Below are 20,031 nucleotides of genomic sequence, written 5' to 3'. Positions count from 1 at the left end.
GATTAAAGATAGAGTCGTAGGTGGGGAGTATCTAGATTTCAGGCTCTGGATCGATCTCCGGTAGGCGGGAGGACCGAGAACGAGGGAACCGAGTTGGGGACGAACGGAGGAGAGGCGGGCCAGATAATTTTAGCGGCAATTACCGGATCCAATTGGAAGTTGAATAGACGAAAACGACCTTAGACGCCGTAAAAGAGACGACACGCTGGCTGGAAAACAAGGGCCGTTCCCGTGAATTAGAAAAGCAACTGGATGGAATTCCCAGCGACTGCTAGAGGGAATGTCCGGGCGAGAGGGAGCTTCTTCGTTTCTCGTCCTCGCGCTTATGTCCTTTATCTAACCCGGGGCTACCCGGGGCCCCTTCAAATTGGATTAGGCTCGTTAGTTCTGTTATCTGTCATGTAAATACTCGATGCGCCTCTCTTTTTCGCTTCTTTCGGCTCCCACGTTTCGATGGCGTGGCGGGTTCCTCGCGACCAGGCGCGTCGTTCCGATAGCTGTGTAATTTTCACTGGGCGAAATTAATGTCCTGTTACTGTAGCAGTTTATAAATTATAGTCTCGCAGAATTATTAATTGGGGGAATAATGATTTACAGTGGGAGCTTGATTATTCCAAGGCTTAATCGAATTTCGGCTATCCGAATACTGTTTAATGGGGCTCTTGATTGAACGGGGACATATTGAGTGTAATTGTGACGAAAGTAATATTTATAATATTCCTACAGATTTTCCAGTGTGCATAAGCTTGGAAGTAGCTTGCGGCTCGAGCGAGCCTCGCGCAGAAAGCAACTTTATTGGTGACAGGATATTAAAAAGATTATGCCAGTTGACTGATCAGAGAGGTTCGGGAACAATGGTGGAAAGCAAATATTCGCTATCGAATTCACTCCGCGGAGATAAGTTTCCGATGGAGCTTAATGGACGTAGTTCAGTTTGAAGTTCACGCGTTGTTATAGAAGTTTATATGTCCAGCTCTCTGTCGATATTGTCTTCACTTCACACAGAAATCTTGCGAATCGAATGGCACGAAAGCGTAGCCATAACACTGACCGTTTGAACTTCCACTTCGGGGAATTCGATTGCAAGCTCGTTCACCACGGCTGAGGTCATCTCGAACTCAAGACCCGACCCGATCGTCATTAAAAGCTGAAAGTTTCACAACAAGTGCATACTTGGGCGATACTGTAGCGTTGCAATATATTTCCATGCTATTGCTTCTAATTCTGATAATAAAAACTAATATACTGGAGCGATAGTACCTACCTACTCTGTAAAAATCATTAAAAATATAATGGACAATAAGATAAGAAAATATATATTATATAATAGTAGCTTATTAATTCATTTAGGTCGAGTTTGTAGTATTTTTCTGTATTGGTATCCGTGACTGTTCTACTGTGTTTTATTAAATTATTACCATCTCAATTCCTTACCGTAAAATCTGCAGGACAAGAAGAGCCCTCTGCATTTAAAACGAGAGGGTCCTTTATTAATGTTGGAATACGTAGATATTCAGGGCTTCTTAAAAATTCAAACGTTTCCTCCCTTTTGGATCAAGCTGGTCTTTTTCTGATATTCAGGGCACGACCTTAGCAGCTCGGTGTTGAGAATTTGCCGAATAGTTTGACTGTAACGGTCACGTTCTGAATATACCAGCGTAAAAAGCTTGCGTTAAAGTGCCGCTTACGTCCGTTAACAACGTGTTCTGAATACGAAACGCGCTGCACTTGTCCTTTAACATTTTCTTTGTGTTTGAAATTTTCCTTCAGATACAAAGTGTACATGTTATAATTACATCGTGCGAAAGAATAGGTGCAAAAGCGATTACTTCCTTCTCTCCTAGCTGCCACTTCATCCTCTAAAAGTTGTTAAATCCGCTAAGAAAAGGTATGCAGTATGCAGCCGTAATAGTAAAAAATCTAGTTGGAATTAAATTATAATAGCAACGAAGTTACATTACTAGTTTTATATAGTATACTGTATAAAAAAGAAAGAAGTTGTTTTATGCTGTAAATGAAAAGATAACTTCAACCCCCTTACTTCATGAATTCTAGCGTTGGTCAGTTTTTAAAAGCCGGGTTTAAAAACCGTTTTTTTTATAAATTTGTAAAATTCGAAAATTGGTACTAAATTAAAAAAAAAACGGGTTTATATACTAAAATTAATATGTAAAAATGAATTAATTATTTTATTAAGAAGTTTAACAGTTTGACTTGAAATCATCTCGGACACAAGCATATTTTAATAGGTAACAGTTAACTGTAAAACTAATCTTGATGAGTTCATATTTTCGAAAGAAAAATACTAAATGAAATAAAGATTTATAATTTATATTTTGTATGGATTTTATTTATTATTATTATTATTATTGGTTTTGTATAGGTAGAGTGTATTGTATTTTGTTATATTTTTGTAATACAATAAATATTAAAAAAAAACTGAAATTTTTTAAATAAGTACAAATATTTATTTTCTATTTTAATTATATTTTTTTATAAACCGGTTTTTCGGAAATAATAGAATTCGAAAACCGTTTTTTCCAAAAGTCGGTTTTTGTATAAACCCTAATGAATTCCGTTTAAAATCTGAAGAATAATTACCTATTAGACGAAAAATAATAGAGGCATTGTAAAAGTACTGAAATTCACATATGTGATAACATTTCATTTTTAACGATGGGTAAAAATTCTAACATAGTTTGAACATGATGAAAAAGAGTAATACATAAAAGCAATCGGTATGTGTCACACATGACACACCATGGGTTCATGAGTTAATGGATTCCATTAAACAGAGTAGGTACGTACTTCCTAAAACATGGCCTCAGAAAATTAGGATTAAAAAGTTACTCGAACTACTTGTTCGTAGTAACTGAATTCATACATCATTCTGCCATTCGTCATAATACAGTCAAAGCCGCCGAAAGCAATCTCATTCTCCCCTCACAGCATAAGCATCGACGTGACGCTTGAATCACAGGCTGAACAATCAGTCGTGACATATTAATGCAACATAACATGGGAAATCCACCAGAAGCAATGCCATTTCATTCCGCTAGTATAGCCAACTGTAGCGATACTGCAAGCTGAATCACTAGTTGCAAAATCCTAATGCAAGATAACACTGTAAATTCTCGATATCCAATATCGTTTATATTACAAATAATTGTGTTAAAATAGCTGACTTCAAAACCACAAGATATAACAGTGGATTGTTATGCAGGGTAAAACATAATATTCGTATCTCCAGTTGATGAATAATTCATTCGCAAGGAAAAGTTCTGCATCCTTTGGTGCACGTTTGATATAAATCCGATAAAAAATGAGCGATTTATTGCAAATTTTGAACCTGCACCTATTATCCTGGTGGAAGTCAGGGGCAGCTCCAAAATAAAAAAATTCGCCAAAAATAAAAACTTATCAATTCAATAACTACTACATGTGAAAATATATATTTTTCTATTAGTGCTCTCTTTTCAATGTTAAGTCAAAGCAATAATTTTAGAAACAGTTTTTTTTTCTAATTTACTCGAAGTTGGTAAATATGGAGCTGCACCCCTCTTGCTGCAAGGCCTTCAATTCAGCATAAAAAAACCATAAAGTATGTACATTTACCCAGACCTTTCGTTGTGACAGTACTCTGAACAAAAAGTAGAGTTTCACAGCCGAAGAAAACCCTGTTGTTACACGGTTGTCCTGTTCACAAGATTTAAATCGTATTTGTGCAGAGACGTAAGGAGCATCCTGTATTGTTCACCCGTTGTTACGTTGGGTTAGTTGAAGTGAAAAATTCGAAACTGCAATCCGGAAATAAGCGAACAGCCTGGGGCCATTAAACATCCAGTTTTCATGGCATATTGAAAATTTGTGATAGCCGAGGACCGCGTTTCACTATCACAAATATTTTACAAATCCGACATAGGTACATAAATAGTTCACGAAGCTAGTGGTAAAACTTTAGGATACTCAAGTGACTGCTAACCACGAGACTGAAATAGGTTTGAATGTCACGAAAATATTGAGACTTGAAAACCTTAATCCAGCTATTTGGTACCATTTCGATACCGCAAAATTTGGATACGCTTGTCTTACAGAGAAGTATAATCAAAACAAAAGAAAAAAAAGGAGCAAAGCAGCACATATTCATCAGTCAACACCTAAGGCTTCTCAAATCCGTTTCCAGGTCTCTAGACTTTGAGTGTTTAACTCCCGACATATCGAAGCCCACTGTCAGAGGCGCAAACCAAAGACAGCCGATCGCGAAATCTATTTAAGAATCGTAAACAACGCTCGTCACGTCGTAATCCAATTCCCTCGATTAGCGGAGGGACCTATTTAAGTCCGCGCGGACAGCGCGTTAACGAAGACGTCCCGCCGCGGAGCGATACTCTTTCCCCCGGGGCGCGGGGGCCGTCGAAGGATTACCGTGGCCTAATTCGGGCAGCTTAGAAGTGGCGAAGACAGGAGGAAGAAGGGTCGGAAGCCGGTGCAAAGGGAGCCGGTAATTCCAGGCTCCTTCGCAAGTACCGCGACGTCGACCGCCTCGGGAATAAAAAGCGACCTGATTATCCTTTGTTTTATCCCCGGGGAATCCGGGCGGCATCCCATCGCGGGATTCGCCCCGACGGAGCTAGGAAAAACTTTTTAAAGACCGCCACCGTTCCTCCGCGACGGCTCTCTTCGTTCCGTGACCTGTTTCACTGAGCAGCAACTTTCGGAATTTCGTTCCAGCTCCTTCACCGAGCCGCGATCTCTCGCTCCCTCCATCTTCCCCGCCCCCATCCCTCCTTTCCCCCCTAGCTTTCTCTCTCTCTCTCTTTCTGCTCTGCTCTCTCAACGAAGTCTCCTAGTGGGATCGACGGGCTGCTCAAGATCGAGAACTCGAGCTAGTCCCCCTTAGATCCCCGTCGGAGATTTACCATAAGGGGCGAGGCAAACACCGGGGCTGGCGAGCACGTAGAGACGTCGCGCCGGTGAATCCCGTGGATCCGTGGCGCGAGGATCACGGAATCGGAATAAGTTCGCGGCGGCCGGTGGATAAACGGACACTTTTATCGTCTCAAAAACGAGCCATCTGCACGTGGAACGGCGCTACGTACCAGGCGAAATTGAAGAAAGATTCTATTATACCGGTGTTTCTGCGGTCGTTATCGTTTAATGGATACCAGGGACGAGTGTCCTTCCGCTGGGGCGTCCCGGGGATCCCCGTGGAAATCGCAGCGGCGCGACGTAGCCGTCGGGGTAGTTTACGATGCGAAACGGCCAGACACCCGCTGGCCCCCACCCACCCTAGCCATTTTACGTCCTGACGAATGTTTCTTCTGTCTGTTTCTCGTTCGTTTGCGATCGCCCGGTTTGATGGGCATGATTTCATCTCGCGTAGGAGGCTTCGCTACGGAGATCGTATCTGTAACGTCGAGATTTTTAGACGAATGTATTGGCCTGTAAATCGGGTTATATGCGACGCGGGGATGGCGAACGGCGCGCTATATTGCGACGCAATGAAATGTGCCCGTTTCTCCGCTAACTTGTGCGTTCATTTGAATACAGGGGCGAGTTATGTAACGTTACAAGCGGATGCTTTTACGTCGGATAAACTTTAAGATATACAGTCACTCGCGGGTTCGTTCATGCATGTAAATATAAACGAATAATTAATTGTGAAAACCGCCGCATTGTTTGTGTAACTTTAGTCAAGTTCCTCTACCCAATTGTTCAGTTCAGTGATTCCCAAACTGTGGGTCGCGAAGTGTTTTCTGGGGGGTCGGCAGTGGTATTTTTAGTTGGCGATTTTTAGCAGTTATTTATTTAATTATTAAGTTAGAATTATATTGTGTAATACATATTAATAATGTGTTTTCTTTACCTTATTAAACGTACCTCCCCTTATAGAGGGACGGGAGGGGGTGGTCGCAGGTTATTCGAGTACAAAAGAGGATCGCGACTCAAGAAAGATTGGGAAACACTAGTCTGGTGCGTCCAATTACAAAATAAAGAATAAAACTACCTTTATATGTAGTTAGTTGTTCGAGAATTAAAATTACAGCTAAGATTAACACGGTACGTTATTAATACGTACAAAAGCTTATACAAGTGTATAGAGGAGACTGCAGAATTTAAATATTCACGAGACGAAATTCCAGTCTCCCCAAAACTGTTCACTTACGAGTGTCCCAGATCCACGACGGGTTAAACACCCTGCCTCACACTCGCCTTTTCTTTTCCCCGGGAACTAATCTCCCGGTGCCTCGTGGAAGGCAGAAGTTTAGTATCAATCTACGAAGTCCGCGTTTCCCATAGATACGTCCCGCTCGGAAATGAATTCCTCGCCTAGATGAGAGACTGGCCGCGGTTAAATCAGCCGCTTTATGCGCCGGAGAGCCGCGCGTCTCGTTCGTTCGCTTTTATTTCAATTTCGCGGTACGTACGCGGCTCGTTAGAGGTGCCAAAGAAAACCTCCGGGAAAAAAGCCACGGGCAACGAGAACTAGAGAAACAGAGAGGGGCGAGGTGGGGTGGGAATTCCTTGCCGCCTCGGGATTACCGGCAGGTTAATTACACGAGAGAACGCTGCCTCTGTTTACCACGCCGGCTATTTGTCTTCCAGGTGTTATCAGCCAGGTGATAAGCACCCTTCTCGGCCGTGAAACCACCACGCTGACACGGGCTTCTTCTCGCTCTTTTTTCCACCGCTCCCCCTCCCGCACCTCAGTCTACGGGTCGGCGGAGAGGGCGGCCTGGCGCGGTCCTCGAAGTGGAACGGAAGCCACGAACCGGGAAGGAACGACGGGGGGATGATAGAAGATGAGCGCGACCGGTGAAGGAGGACCGAGGGAAGAGTGAAGGCAGCGAGGAACCCTAGAAAGCTATCCGGAACAACGAAGATGAGATGGGATGCCGCGCTCTACCTGCTCCCGCTGCTGCTCTTCTCGCTGGCCAATCTTTGCTGGGCTTTCGTCGAAACCCGAGGTACGTGAAAATTTTGACCGGAGACGCCTTAATCTCGGGCCGACCGACCCGAGATTAATTTCAGCGATCGGGGCGATGCTGTCGTAAAACCGTGACGAAACCATCGCGGGAACCTAATTCCTGGCCGGGCGCCGCTCCTACACTCTTATTAATGTTTTACGGTCAGAGAGTATCCGCGATGATACCGTGACGAATACGAGCAGCACGCGTTAAAAGTGCGTTACTGTTGTTTTATGATCCTCTCGGGATTATATCGAGCGAGAACCGTACGGTTCCGTTTTCTGGGAATCTGTTCCTTCTTTCTTTGTGAGAGATTTGAAAGTTCGAGGATTGTAGATGAGGTTGGAGCCTTTTATTCTGCTATGAAAAGAGAAATCTAGAGTTACAAATATAATAATAATAATAATAATAACAACAATAACAATAATAATAATAATAATAATAATAATAATAATAATAATAATAATAATAATAATAATAATAATAATAGTAATAATAATGATAATAATAATAATAATAATAATAATAATAATAATAACAATAATAATGATAATAATAATAATACGTTTTTATTGCCCCAAAAAATTATGCTAGATTAGTACACATTTGGTCTTTTTTCCCCCTTTTGTGACGCAATGGGCGAGATTCAGCAAAAAGCTGTTTTAAAATCCTACCCCCGTATAATAGTTTAGGTACGTGAAAAATATCAAATTAATGAAAGAATACCTACGCGTTATATTCGCTCCCCTTTCAGAAGTTCGTTAGAAATGACAAGAGAATATTTGCCTCGGTTCTGTATTAATTTAACAGGGGGCGCACAGGCGCGTTACTCTCTTTAAAGCGGGGATATTAATTATTCGAATATGAAATTTCACGTGGCCCTTTCGAATTCTACGCATGGCCGTCGGCGGGTAGGTGTTGCCCCAAAATAAAGAGCGAGTAAATTAAGGATCATCCGGTTATCAGGTACGTGCCGGCGCATACGATTAATTACATCGAGTATTGCACATTCGCGGGCGGCGCCCCCGCCGTTGCTTAGGAATTTTTCGCGAAGGGGGTGAAACCCGTGAATATTCATGAGCCAGCGCTCGAAGTCGAACATAATCCAACGCTTCGACAACGTGACAATCATTTCTGATTTTCCCTTAATTCGACCCGCCCGCCGTCCACCGGTATTCAAATGGCCCGGTGCAAAGCGGCGAACATTTAAATTCCACGTGTTCACGGCGATTCAAATTAAACAATTCGGTCGGTCGCAATTATTCGAACCGCCCACCCTCCCCTCTTGTACGCCCCTGCTATTTTAATTAACCCGAGAAATAATACCGCCAATAATTTCCAATCATAAATTGATTCCGTTCCAAAGTGTCTGTAATGAAATAATTTAAATGACTCTGCTACAGACTTCGGTGGAACCACACGCGTAATATAGCATCAAAGAACGAGGGGAACGTTTTAGTAACAACTTCCTTACAGTTTTCTAAGAATTAGAGGAGTCCTCGAATAAATGAAAACGCGGGCGCGTCAAAAGGGACCCAAGGTACCTATGTAGCAAGCTTACCGAAGAAAGCAGGAGAGGTGAATATGTAAATATACTTCTCTGGAGAAATAACTTTGATAGACACGAAAAACCGGAGAAATATGGACCCTATGATTCATTGCACTCGAAAATTAAATAGAAGAATTTAACACCAATTTTTCTTCAAACCGCATTGCTAGTTACAGTGTTCATATACCACAGAATTGCATTATACAATTAAAAACTCAAAAACATTAAATTTTAATGCACCGTGGGGAGATAATTTTTTAGTTATAAGAATATTAGTCACGTTATTAAGTGTCCTCAAATTCTACAACCCTTTAGATTACATATCCCTCCTAAAAAAAACTTAGGCACCGTTCACTCTTCTATGTAGAACATCATCGTACTCTAATGGGTAAATACAATCCGATAAACCGTATGTGTATGAACGTTAACACCGTATCTACTGTGTTCGATTTCTTCGGCTGCTCATTTCATACATTTAGAACTAGAGTTATTAATCATATATGTAACTAGCTGTTATTTCGTTTCACATTGGCTTTTATATGCTTATCTCTATGCGACTTATTCTGCCACCATATTGCGTATTATGTATACAATTTTCTAATCTGCGCTTCATTTCTCAGTGTATACACTGCTGTATATTAATTTATCAAAGGTTTATTATTAATTTATCTTCCGTTTAAATAAATAAATAAAAATAAATAAAATAGAAAAACAATCAACTCCACTGACACGTCATTGACAATCGCAACCAAACAGACTGAGTTAATTTTTTGCCGTGCAATACGTTAACCGGCGTGGGGGCGGTCGCAAAGAGACACGCAAAACACCGGGTTCGGTAACGTTTGTGCGTACGGTGTAATGGCTGTTTACCATACAAGGCAGGCCACGGCGAACTTAACGATTCGACCGGCAAAAAACTCGGCAATTATACGCAGCCGCTGACTAATTTGCAATTGACTCGCGTGCGAATCCACCGGTAATTATTAGTATCGGGTTTGCCATTATTGCCGGGGCTAGTCCTCACGTTCGGAGCGCTCGCGATATTGTATATTGCCGTGGCCGTTGAATTATGGAAATTGGCCGGTAGCCTGGTCGCCAGACCGCTAATTAATTATTAATGCACGCGCTACTTATTAGTAGTTACGCGGCTCGTGTCGGCTTCGATGAACCGCACCGCAGATGTGCCACTGACTTTTCACCGTTCCGACGTTTTTCACCGTTCTATAATTGGCTCGTGACTTATGGTCACTACGCGAGCAAGCATTCGGAGGAACCTATTCACTTGGCGGGCATCGGTTATATCTCCGCCACTTGCAGCGCGGAATATCCTTAGAATAAATTACTAAATTGATGCTTACGAGACGTTCCACTGACGAATGAATACTGGAGATATGAGGCTCCATTAAAATTATACGTGCAGCGCGTCGCAAAAGTGTAGGTAGAAAGCCCGGCATGAAATGGGCATGTGAATTCTCTTAATTGAGAAATCGATATAAATTTTCTGAAGAAAGTACTTGTATTAATAATGAATACGAATGATAATTATTAGTAAATTAATAATTAATATTTATTTAATATTTATTATTGTATAATAATATTAATTATATTAATAATAACTATTAGTATACTAATATAATTAATAATAATTATTAATATACTATAATAAATATTAAATAAATATTAATTGTTAGTATAATTATTATTAGTATTTACTAATATATTACATATATATATTATATTTATTTATACTAATTATTAGTTGAGAGAGATTCATATAACACGTGAAGTACCTAATGTTTCTTTAATTTCGAGAGGGCTTTCGTTCATCTTTCGGCCTTACCTGACACGATTTGGACGTGCGCCACGAGCAGGGTTCTGTTTCACGTTAAATGAATCCGATGGGAAACAGGTCACCCATGCCGCCTGAATTTCACATAAAACTTTGAATTATGAAGATTGCAGTCCCGATTCCGCGAGGCGCGCAAATTAAATACTAATAACGCCTCGCTTATTACTAATTATACACCTCGGTAGCGTCGTGCCCGCCGCCAACAGCAATATTCCACGCCGCTCCTCAACTTTCCGGCGAATAGATTTTCATTAATGATCCGTCAAAGATGTAATCGTTCCTCGTTCACCTTTTATTAACCCCCGGAGGGCCGCCCGTTAATTATCGTTTTACATGTTGTATCCTTATTAAACGGGAGCGTGTTATGGGAACGAGATAAGGTCGAAGCAATATCGCCTGAAAGGGCACTTCTGAATATCGTTACCGAAACAATTATCTTGCGAAGGTATTGAGTCGTGATATATGACAGGCTCGTTCAAAGATGCTCCTTCGGTGTTTACACGTATAAATAAAGATACCATTCGCCTGCAGCACTTTCCTGTAGATCAGATTGCAGATTTAATTTCAACTGTTTCATTTTTATTTATTTTCTACACTGATGTTTGACGATCAAGCAGGGACGGATTTGGAGATTTGGCGCCCCTAGGCTGGGCAAGCGTCTGCCGCCCTTTTCGTAAAATATCATCAAATATTTTAATTTAAAAGTGTTGAGACGATTTGAAAATTAATTCAATATGAAAACTCACGTATAAATTATTGCGAATTTTCTATATGAACAAAAGTGAATTGTTTTTTAAAATTGTCTCAAGCTTCTGTGCTTAAAGATTACCCGGTCAAGACAGTCAACATAACAAAGTGGTCGTTTCTAATAAATTATGTTTAATATTTTATCCCCATATTAAGCAAATAGGCATATAGGTTGCCAGCCCCTGAAATGTTCCGCCTTAAATAGACTGCAGTCTATTTAGTCTATATGCAAATTCGCTCCTGGGATCAGAATGGTGGAACTCAATTTTACTTTATTTAGTAAAATGAACGTGGTGCGATATAACTTTAACTTTTCTTTACTTGCATCATACTTATTCTCAGGGATTAGCTATCTGGCCTAGCTGGCCGTAAGTACGTGTGAAATTGGTAATTGTACAGCTTCTGTGTTCGATAATAAGCCGCAGTGAAAGAAAGTGTTAACCAGAATGCACGTTTTCTTCTGGCTAAACGAATTTTAGAAATATATATGGGAGCCTTGTAGGCGGAAGGCAGCCAACAGAAATTTGAAATTCCTACTAGGAAACCTGTAGGACTTCTTACCCCTAAGTTGACTTTACCTGCCGCGTAAAGTCAACAAATTCGAAGGATGGATTCCTTATGAGGCGAACGAAGCGTTCAAGCGTAGAAAGTCATAGGGTTTTAAATATTTCTATTATATTTTAGTCCAACGAACCGGTACGCTTCACAACCTCGTAAGAATGACTACTTGCTAAACGTCAAAGAATTATTTAAAACTAGCTGCACCCGGCCACGCATTGCTGTGGCTCAGTCTGGTTAAATGGAAAAGAAAGAAAAGAGAAAGCGCACGTTTCTAATATGTTCAATTTCACAATGCTTGGTATATAAAAGCACGCACGTATTCGAATGCAACGTTGTTTAAAAATTTCAAAGCAATCGGTGAAGAACTTTCGGAGATTTAAGATTTTGAACAAACGAACATTTACATTTTTATTTATATAGATGAGAATGCATAAAGCCTTACTAATATAAAATTCTTTGCATTGGAGTGTCAGTGGAGATTATTTTATAACGTCGAATGCCTAAAGTCCGCGTGCCCTCGATGTTCATAAACGCTGTATGATGCCATTTGCTGTATTCCCTGAAATTTCGGATTTTAGTGTTCACTAGCAGGGTATAAATAACCAGCCTTTACTCAATTCTCGGCATAAGCCTTTGAAGCTTAGTGGGTTATACTCCGACCCACTTAATGTAATAACGATAATGCATAGTGGATCAATTTTGATCCCACCTTCCCCAAAGCGCTGTGTCCTTAAAGCACATGGGTTCAATAGCTGTTATTACCCATCGGCGATGGATCCTGCATACGATTTGCGTGCGCGCGCCGCACAGCGAATAGATAATTCACACGTGACTTATTTATTCGTTCCATTGTCCCCGGCACGAGTGTTCTATTCACTTTCGATGCATTTACATGTTCCATAAATTCGGACATTAAATTCGGGGGTGTTCCATACCCGTTGGCTTCAATGGCAATGATTTCGAATTACGATCTGAAAATAATGGAGAACCAATGGAATGTATCAGAAGTAAATGGATCCTCCTTGTGTTAAATTTAGTTAATGCTTTAGTAACAGAATGCTGCTGTACGCACCATCGAGTTCAACGTCACAGTTCAATATCTCCATCCCAAGTGAAAATTCTATGACTACCCAGAACATCGTGGCGTTCCCCTCTGAGATTCATTTTCAGGGGAAGTAAAACAAAGATATAGTAAATCGACTCATTTAAGTAGAAGAAAATTCCACCTAAATGGGTAGATTATGGTAATTACCCGCCCCCCTTCCCAGCACGCTCTAATTGATTATTAACGTCTCTGTAATATTATAGAAATCGTATCGGTGAAAAATTATTCAAGAGCAATAATTTTCACCGACAACGCCACTATTTTTTTTTGTCACTTTTGTTACTTCGAATTTTTACACGTCATCTGAATGTGATTTAATATAACTGCTCTAATCGAATCGAGTTATTAATTGCAGAAACTCGTAGCTACGAGGACGAAACGTATTCGTGGAAGCATTCAAATGAGATCATTTGTTTTGGGCGACGCGACGGCTACAATGGTATTTACTCGAGCCCGATAGTTAGCCCGGAAATTCATTAACTATATCAATAAACAGTCGTTGCTTAAGCACTCGCTAACTGCACCCCAATTTTCGATTACACGGCTGGCAAGCATAAGGCTTGCCACCAAGAGCATCGGGTTTCTACACAGCAACTGCCTGGTAATTGGCTATTAACGCGAGCATTTACCTTTGACTCGCATGCCTTTATTACGTATTCCTTTATGCCATTAGTCAGTATCTTAACGTCCATGTTGTTCTCGATTGACGCCGCTTTTTCGCTCTGACACGCTAATTGAGCTCGCTCGTGTCGTTAAAGCAGCCGAACTAGTTTTCTCTTGGAGGTGATTAAAACATCTTACCGGCGAAAAAGCGGCGCTGCTCGGGGAACGTGGAGCAGATTAAAAATCCATGTTATTTCGAATTATGCGATAATATCTACGCGACTCGCTCGCGTTTATCTGAACTCCACCGGATTCGTATAACTCGGCGTGCAACGTCAACTAGCAGGTAATTAAACATTTTATGCAATCTTGTGGGAGAAGTATTTTTTTTTTACTACACCGCCGCGAATTAGAATTGGTAATTCTAACATTAACTCTGACGTGTGTGTGTTGGGTGGATATATTTATAATAAGTGTATATGTTAAATTGTATTCATGATAGACAGTGTATAATACATATATTTAATGCGCAAAATGTGATGAAGCTGGCACTACAATCAAGTTTGTGATATCACGTGAAAATATCTAAAAAAATTCAAATGTATTACGAGCGTAAAATCGAGAGCTGAGAATCGTAGTGGTAACTCCAAATTTAGATAATTTGAGTTAATAACAGTTTTTAAGTCTAAAGGCTCCACCTGTTTACTTTCATAGTGAATTAAGTTATAACTTCATTCTTCAGTGAGAAATAAGAACCTTTCGCTTTAGCACTTAACTAACAAGAGCAGAGCGTTTCGAAACATGCATACTGGTGTAAGTCTAACTACTTAGGTCGCTCTTATCAGCACAACGCATGAACAGTATGAATTAATATAAGGAATGTGCTGATGCTGGATCCTGTTCATGCGTTGCGCTGACAAGTGAAAAAAAAGAAATTTAAAACTTTTAATTTATACATATTTATTATGGTAGTATTTTGAGTCTTATGATGTGTTCCTACAATTGCAATATATATATATATATATGTACAGTCTTTTATATCTGTAAACGCAAGACATTATTTTACAAGAAACAGCATGCGAGTGACTTCATCACCATTATGAATCTCGACCCTCCAAATGTCAATGCTATCTTGTACCATCTTCTTTCCAGCATTTTCCATCTGTAATTTCTGTTAGCTAATTTCTCAACAGTTTATCGCATGGACCGATCAGATTCAAAGCCAAAACGGTGCATATGGAAGTACACGCCTCTTTCATCCTCCAGATTGAATCCACGAAAACCTGCCATATGCTCTAGGCGGTTCTCATTAAAATTATGCAAGGAGCTGGTGACCCCCCCCTAATGACATTTCACTTTAATGCAATCCGTATGAGATTCTTGATTCATGCAAGCCAGCCTGTGCTGCATACCGCTAATACTACTTATTGAGAGTACCTACCTTTACTAATTAGCTTCCCCCTATTCGTTTGCACTTTATTTCAAGGTTTATTTTAAGTTGCAGTTTTTAATCTTACCTCCACTTCTCTTCTTCTTATTATTTCCTCTTTGTACTTTCTCTCGTTCTCTCTTTGCCTTATGTATTACCTTTTACGACAAGTGTAGTCTGTTCTTTAGTCTGGTTCTTATTTAACAAGCATCGTTTAATTCATCGGCAAACGCTACCAATTTATACAAAGGTAAGGATCTTATCGACCTTATTTTGAATAAATTATAATTTTTAAAGATGTATTTGCGATTCAACGATTCCCTTCAGCGTCTAACAAATAGATTAGGTCTAGACTGGTCGGCGTTATAGGCCGTGTATTCGACTCGGCGAAACATCCCCAAGCCTTTCACAACCCGGGACGTGACAATTTTTAACTATTTCTTTTTCAATTTTTATTTGTATCATTCTTTTCATTTTTTTATGAAAAGAATCGTGATATATGTACTCGTTCCAGTGAACGAGCATATTAAAACAATTTTTTTTCCTTCTTTAACGAAGGAAAAAAGATCGCACGTTCGTTTTAACCCGTCTTCTATCCGCCGTGCTCCAGTCTTCACCGTTTTAGCACCATCTGGTCGCGTTACTTCTCGACAATCACGGTCGTTTGCGAGATAATTCTGCCGTCCGTCGCGAGGACGAGCGACGCGCGACGTGGACAAGAAAAATACAAAAGGGTAAATGTAAATTCATTCCTAACGAGATATTTCCATAGGTGGAGGCGCGCGAGCGTTGCCTACCAGAGGGAAGATTGCGCCCTTGTCCCTTCCGACCGAAACGCGCAAACGAAATCGTCGAAGTCGTCGCCAGGGCGGAATTGTGCCGTTAAAACGACGGTAACCCCTTTTATAATAATATCCAGGTAGATTGAAGGACAATCTGATTAGCCGGGATCGTTACGATCTCTACTACGAAGGCCGTGATGCGTCTCTGATGGACTGAATTTCGGTGATTATGCGGGGAATAACGTCAACTCTTGGCTATTATAGATTCATTCTCGTCGCGATTGCTACAATCAGCTCACAAGCCCTGGTACTGCGAGTACCAATTAATCATCACTGGATGCCCTCAATTTCCCGAACTTTGTCGATGTTCACTGCTGACGTTTTCTATTATACCGTTGCGAGTATTATAAACAAGAGGTCTCCAATTGTGGCGTCCACTGTGATTTTCAAGAAATAGAAGAAAACAGTCGGTTAAATCTGTTAGAATCAAATTGTGGACCTTGCGGCAACAGGGATGCAGCTCCATTTTTTACCAACTTCAAGTAATTTCTAAAACACTGTTCATATAATTATTGCTTTGACTTAAAATTAAAAAGAGAACACTAATTGGAAAAAAGAGTAAATAAAAATAATTTTTATGTTAAACTATTTTATTTAAAATGCACTGGAAACTAAAAAACAATTGTTTTCTTGGACTACAATTTCGATGGTGTTTTTTCAATATAAGTAAAATCATGGGGCAGGATGTCTCATAACAAATTCATCTCGACGCTTGATTCTGCATTAAATTGATTCATATTCTGTTATGAAATATCCTGCTCCACGATTTTATTTCAAACAAAAAAACACCATCGAAATTGTGGTACAAGAAAAGAATTATTTCTTAGGTTTTTGTGCATTTTAAATAAAACCGTTCAACTTACAATTTTTTTTACGTATATATTCTTCTTATTATTTGCTTTTTAGTGTCTAAGTTTTGATTTGTGGTTATATGCTGATTTCACGTCGATAGAATTGATTTGATTTGTGGTTTACGTCGTTTGGATTTGTGGTTATGAATTATATTTATTTATGATAATTTTTTAAACCCCCTGGGTTTTCCTTTTATATTTTCTATTGTCATCCAAACTACGTATGCATGCAAAGTTTCAAGTCTATTGAATAGCTCGAAGTGGGTTAAAATTTTGTTTCTAGATTTGAACCAAACAAACAAACAAACAGATTGAAGCTGAGAATTGAAGCTGAATAAAATCGTTTAACATATATTTTCCCACAATAAATAGTGGTTATTGAGTTGATTGCGCGCAAAAGTACCTAATGGGTACAGGACTACAGATTAAAAATTTGCAATAAATCGCTCATTTGTAATCGGATTTGCATAAAACGTGCACCAAACGATGTAGATTTTTTTTTTTACATGTTTATGCTTATGTATTTAAACTTCGTGATACTTCATAACTCAAAGACCCCTCTTGCTGCAAGGTCCTCAATTCGAGCGCGGAACGTGAACTGGTGAAAGTTCTAATAGTTCAAAATTGTAAATGAACAGAATTGTTAATCGAGTTCTCGTTACAGTGTTTAGTGGGCATTAGTAAGTTAGAGAATGTTCGTGATGGAAGATTAAAACACTCGAAAACGGAGCAATACATTAAATTCGCATGCGATTCTGCCATTCACTGATCACTCGCTTCATGGCAACACGGCCCAGTGGATCCCAACAATTGCGTGTTTTTCAACATCGTAACCAGATGAAATTCAATTTGCATCGGGCACGAATAGCTTTTGAAGAGATGCCTTTCAGCCTGGAACACGGCCGACGCGTATGGTTTACGAATCCGATTTCATCAAAAGCGGTGAATCTCTGTTTACCAACAGGCAGGCCCATTTATTCCTGAATTTTCGTACGTGAAATTGTTTAGACATGAAACGGAACGGGGCTGTCCCCTTCCCCCTTGTTTTCCCTTATCAAAAACATCGGCATAAAACGGTGGTTGCACGGCGCGCCGGGCCCGATATTAACCGGTGCTGAGAATGGCAAAAGTATAAAGCACCCGCGCGGCGGACGCGGGTGCGCGCTATTAAAAACCCTGGCGCGGTAATTTCGCCATTAAAAAATCCAGACAATTAACCCCCGGCGAAGAAATATTAAACTGGATCAAGTGCATCACGGTTTGAAAGCGCCGTTAAGTTAGTGTGGCCGCGTTTTAGCCGTAGAAATTGAATCGGTGCATCGGTGACTGAAAGTTTTCGATAAAAGGGGAAAGAGAGACGGGACACTAAAAGGAGTATGTTAAAGGAGAAAAAGAGATGGAAAATGTAAAGCTGGGGATAGAGAGAGAGAGAGAGAGAAAGAGAGCTTCGAAGCAGTATAGAGCGAAGGGGAAGAGAGACCTGGGAAGGAGAGGAAATCAGTGGAGAAGGGGGATGAAAAAGTAGGAAACGGCGAAAACGGTTGAAAAGGCCGAGTCGTATCATAGATTTCTGGCGATAAGACGGAGATGGCGAGCTGATGGAAGGGGGGAGAGAGCGAGAGAGAGAGAGGGAGGGACTCTGTGAAGGAAAATGTAAAGGGAGAAACGACGATGGTAAGGGGGATGGCGTAGGAGCCGCTGAGAGGAAATAGCATCAACGAGCGACGCTTCATTTCAATGGAATTGGCTGCATCAATGCCAATTAATTAGCCGGCGAACTCTTGGCAGTCGACGGCCTCTAAGTAATTTCATTAGTCCTTGTTGCTGCGGAGGGCCGTTGAATAAATAAGGTCCTGTTTTCGCCTTGAATGCCGTCTGCCGTTTCGGTAACGATCTCTCACGTGGTCCGGCCCCTAATCGGTCGATCTTACCTTCGAGATGCTGCTGAAACGTCCACTTCCTCGCGGCCGGGCCCCGGATGTCGACGCTTAATCACTCTTCCATCCGACCGGCACGGAGCAGGGACACGCGGGGCCGTCCCGCTGTTCGTGCTTTCTGGAAAACAAGCTTTCGCCGTTCACGGACGCGCGCAACCGACCGTAAGAACTAACTCGTTTACGTCGAATTATTTCCTTTTCTTCCCCCCCACACACCGCTCTGCGGCGAGGGAAACGCGGCGCAGAGAAATTGATGAGGTTCCGTGAACGAAATTTCGTAAGGGGCGGGCTGGTGCGCGTATGTGCGCAGTGATTTATCGATGCGCGACGAAATAAATGATTTCAGCCCCCGATGGGCCGCGGGAACGCTTAGATGATGCATCGTGGATCATCGGGATTTGTTGCTTGCCACGAAATTGGGAGGAGTTTTTTGTTGGATGAGCCGAGGCACTTAAAGTTGTCGATCGAGTCACCTGCCGAGCAGGAATGCTCGTTGCGACTGATGGAGGGTTAACTGGAGTTATTAGTGATGGTACTTTTATTTAGCTGGACGAGTTAAATCGTCTTGCACGTTCGGCAGGTATTTCGAAATAACGCGTCAGCTCGAGGTCTGAAGTCGTGATATTGTATTAAGGGTGGTGGAGTTTTTATTCGTTTAAATGCAAGGTAGCTTTGATGAATTTTCATTTCTGCTTTCACCGTGAAAAGATAGAAGTTTTAAAAGCGCATTTCGCTTCCTCGAAGTATTCGCACGAGGGACGCTGACTTTTTATCGAGCAGCAACCGTTTAAGCGTTAATTTCGCCGAAATGAGGGGGGAATTGAGTTATCCCACTTTCGATCTTAGGTGGTTACGTGCAGTGCGTTCGTGGATCGAATTGATTGGACGTTATCGAGAGAAATTTAAGCATGAAATCCTCGCTGACGATCGGGGGATTTGGCGACGAAATTTCGTTTATCCGTTAAATGAAGTCGCGCGGTGATTCAAGGGGTGCGAGCACCGGAGGAGGCTTTTAATATTTTAATGTATAATCGCCCATTCGTTTGGCCGAGACAGAAACGATATCTCGTGTTATAATTCATTTGTAGAAAACAGTCGGATTAACTCGTCCCCTTCTTATCCCTGTATAATCGCGTCTATGCTTGAAAATATCGCTCGAAAACCTCTTTTTCACCCTTAAACAGTTGCAATATTTCACTCTAGACGTTAATTCGGTTTAGCATTCGTCATGCTCGTGTCAGGGATAAGCAGAACAGGAGCGCAAATTTTAAATACTTATTTGTCATTATACTTGGACAGGTATTGAAAATCGATATAGGTACGTGTACTTCAGACACACCTAAACGAAATTCTCTGAAATTACCTGCGAATTCGTTAGTTAATTCTTAATCCTGAATTATTAAGTGTCAAGCCTAGCATTGCAATTAACACGCTCCTAAGAATAGCTTATAATTAACTAAGGTCCTTGAACACTTCCATTTCTATAGTAGAGGATACACTGAAACCTTAACTGACTGAAAATTTTAACGGCCATAACCAGTTTTTAAATCTGTTATTTGTATCCAATTTAATTAACCATCTGTAGTGCAA

At 40.8% G+C, this 20,031-nt stretch overlaps 1 protein-coding gene across 2 annotated transcripts in view; it reads left to right on the top strand.

Moving 5' to 3' along the window:
* The window catches only part of LOC143377109 (uncharacterized), a 71,330-nt gene that overhangs the window by 37,191 nt on the left and 14,108 nt on the right, over window positions 1-20,031 (top strand). Inside the window, exons 1-2 of one of the 2 annotated variants that reach the window (XM_076828181.1) lie at window positions 4,390-4,501; window positions 6,607-6,968. In XM_076828181.1, the coding sequence (XP_076684296.1) occupies window positions 6,884-6,968 (85 nt within the window). In that variant the 5' untranslated portion in view covers window positions 4,390-4,501; window positions 6,607-6,883. Of the gene's footprint in view, window positions 1-4,389; window positions 4,502-6,606; window positions 6,969-20,031 lie in introns of those variants that run through there. The other variant, XM_076828094.1, reaches the window with a different exon arrangement.

The sequence above is a fragment of the Andrena cerasifolii genome, chromosome 1, assembly GCF_050908995.1.
Source record: "Andrena cerasifolii isolate SP2316 chromosome 1, iyAndCera1_principal, whole genome shotgun sequence".
Taxonomy (NCBI): domain Eukaryota; kingdom Metazoa; phylum Arthropoda; class Insecta; order Hymenoptera; family Andrenidae; genus Andrena; species Andrena cerasifolii.
The sequence above is the reverse complement of the archived record's forward strand: the minus strand, read 5'-3'. Positions and strand labels throughout refer to the sequence as shown.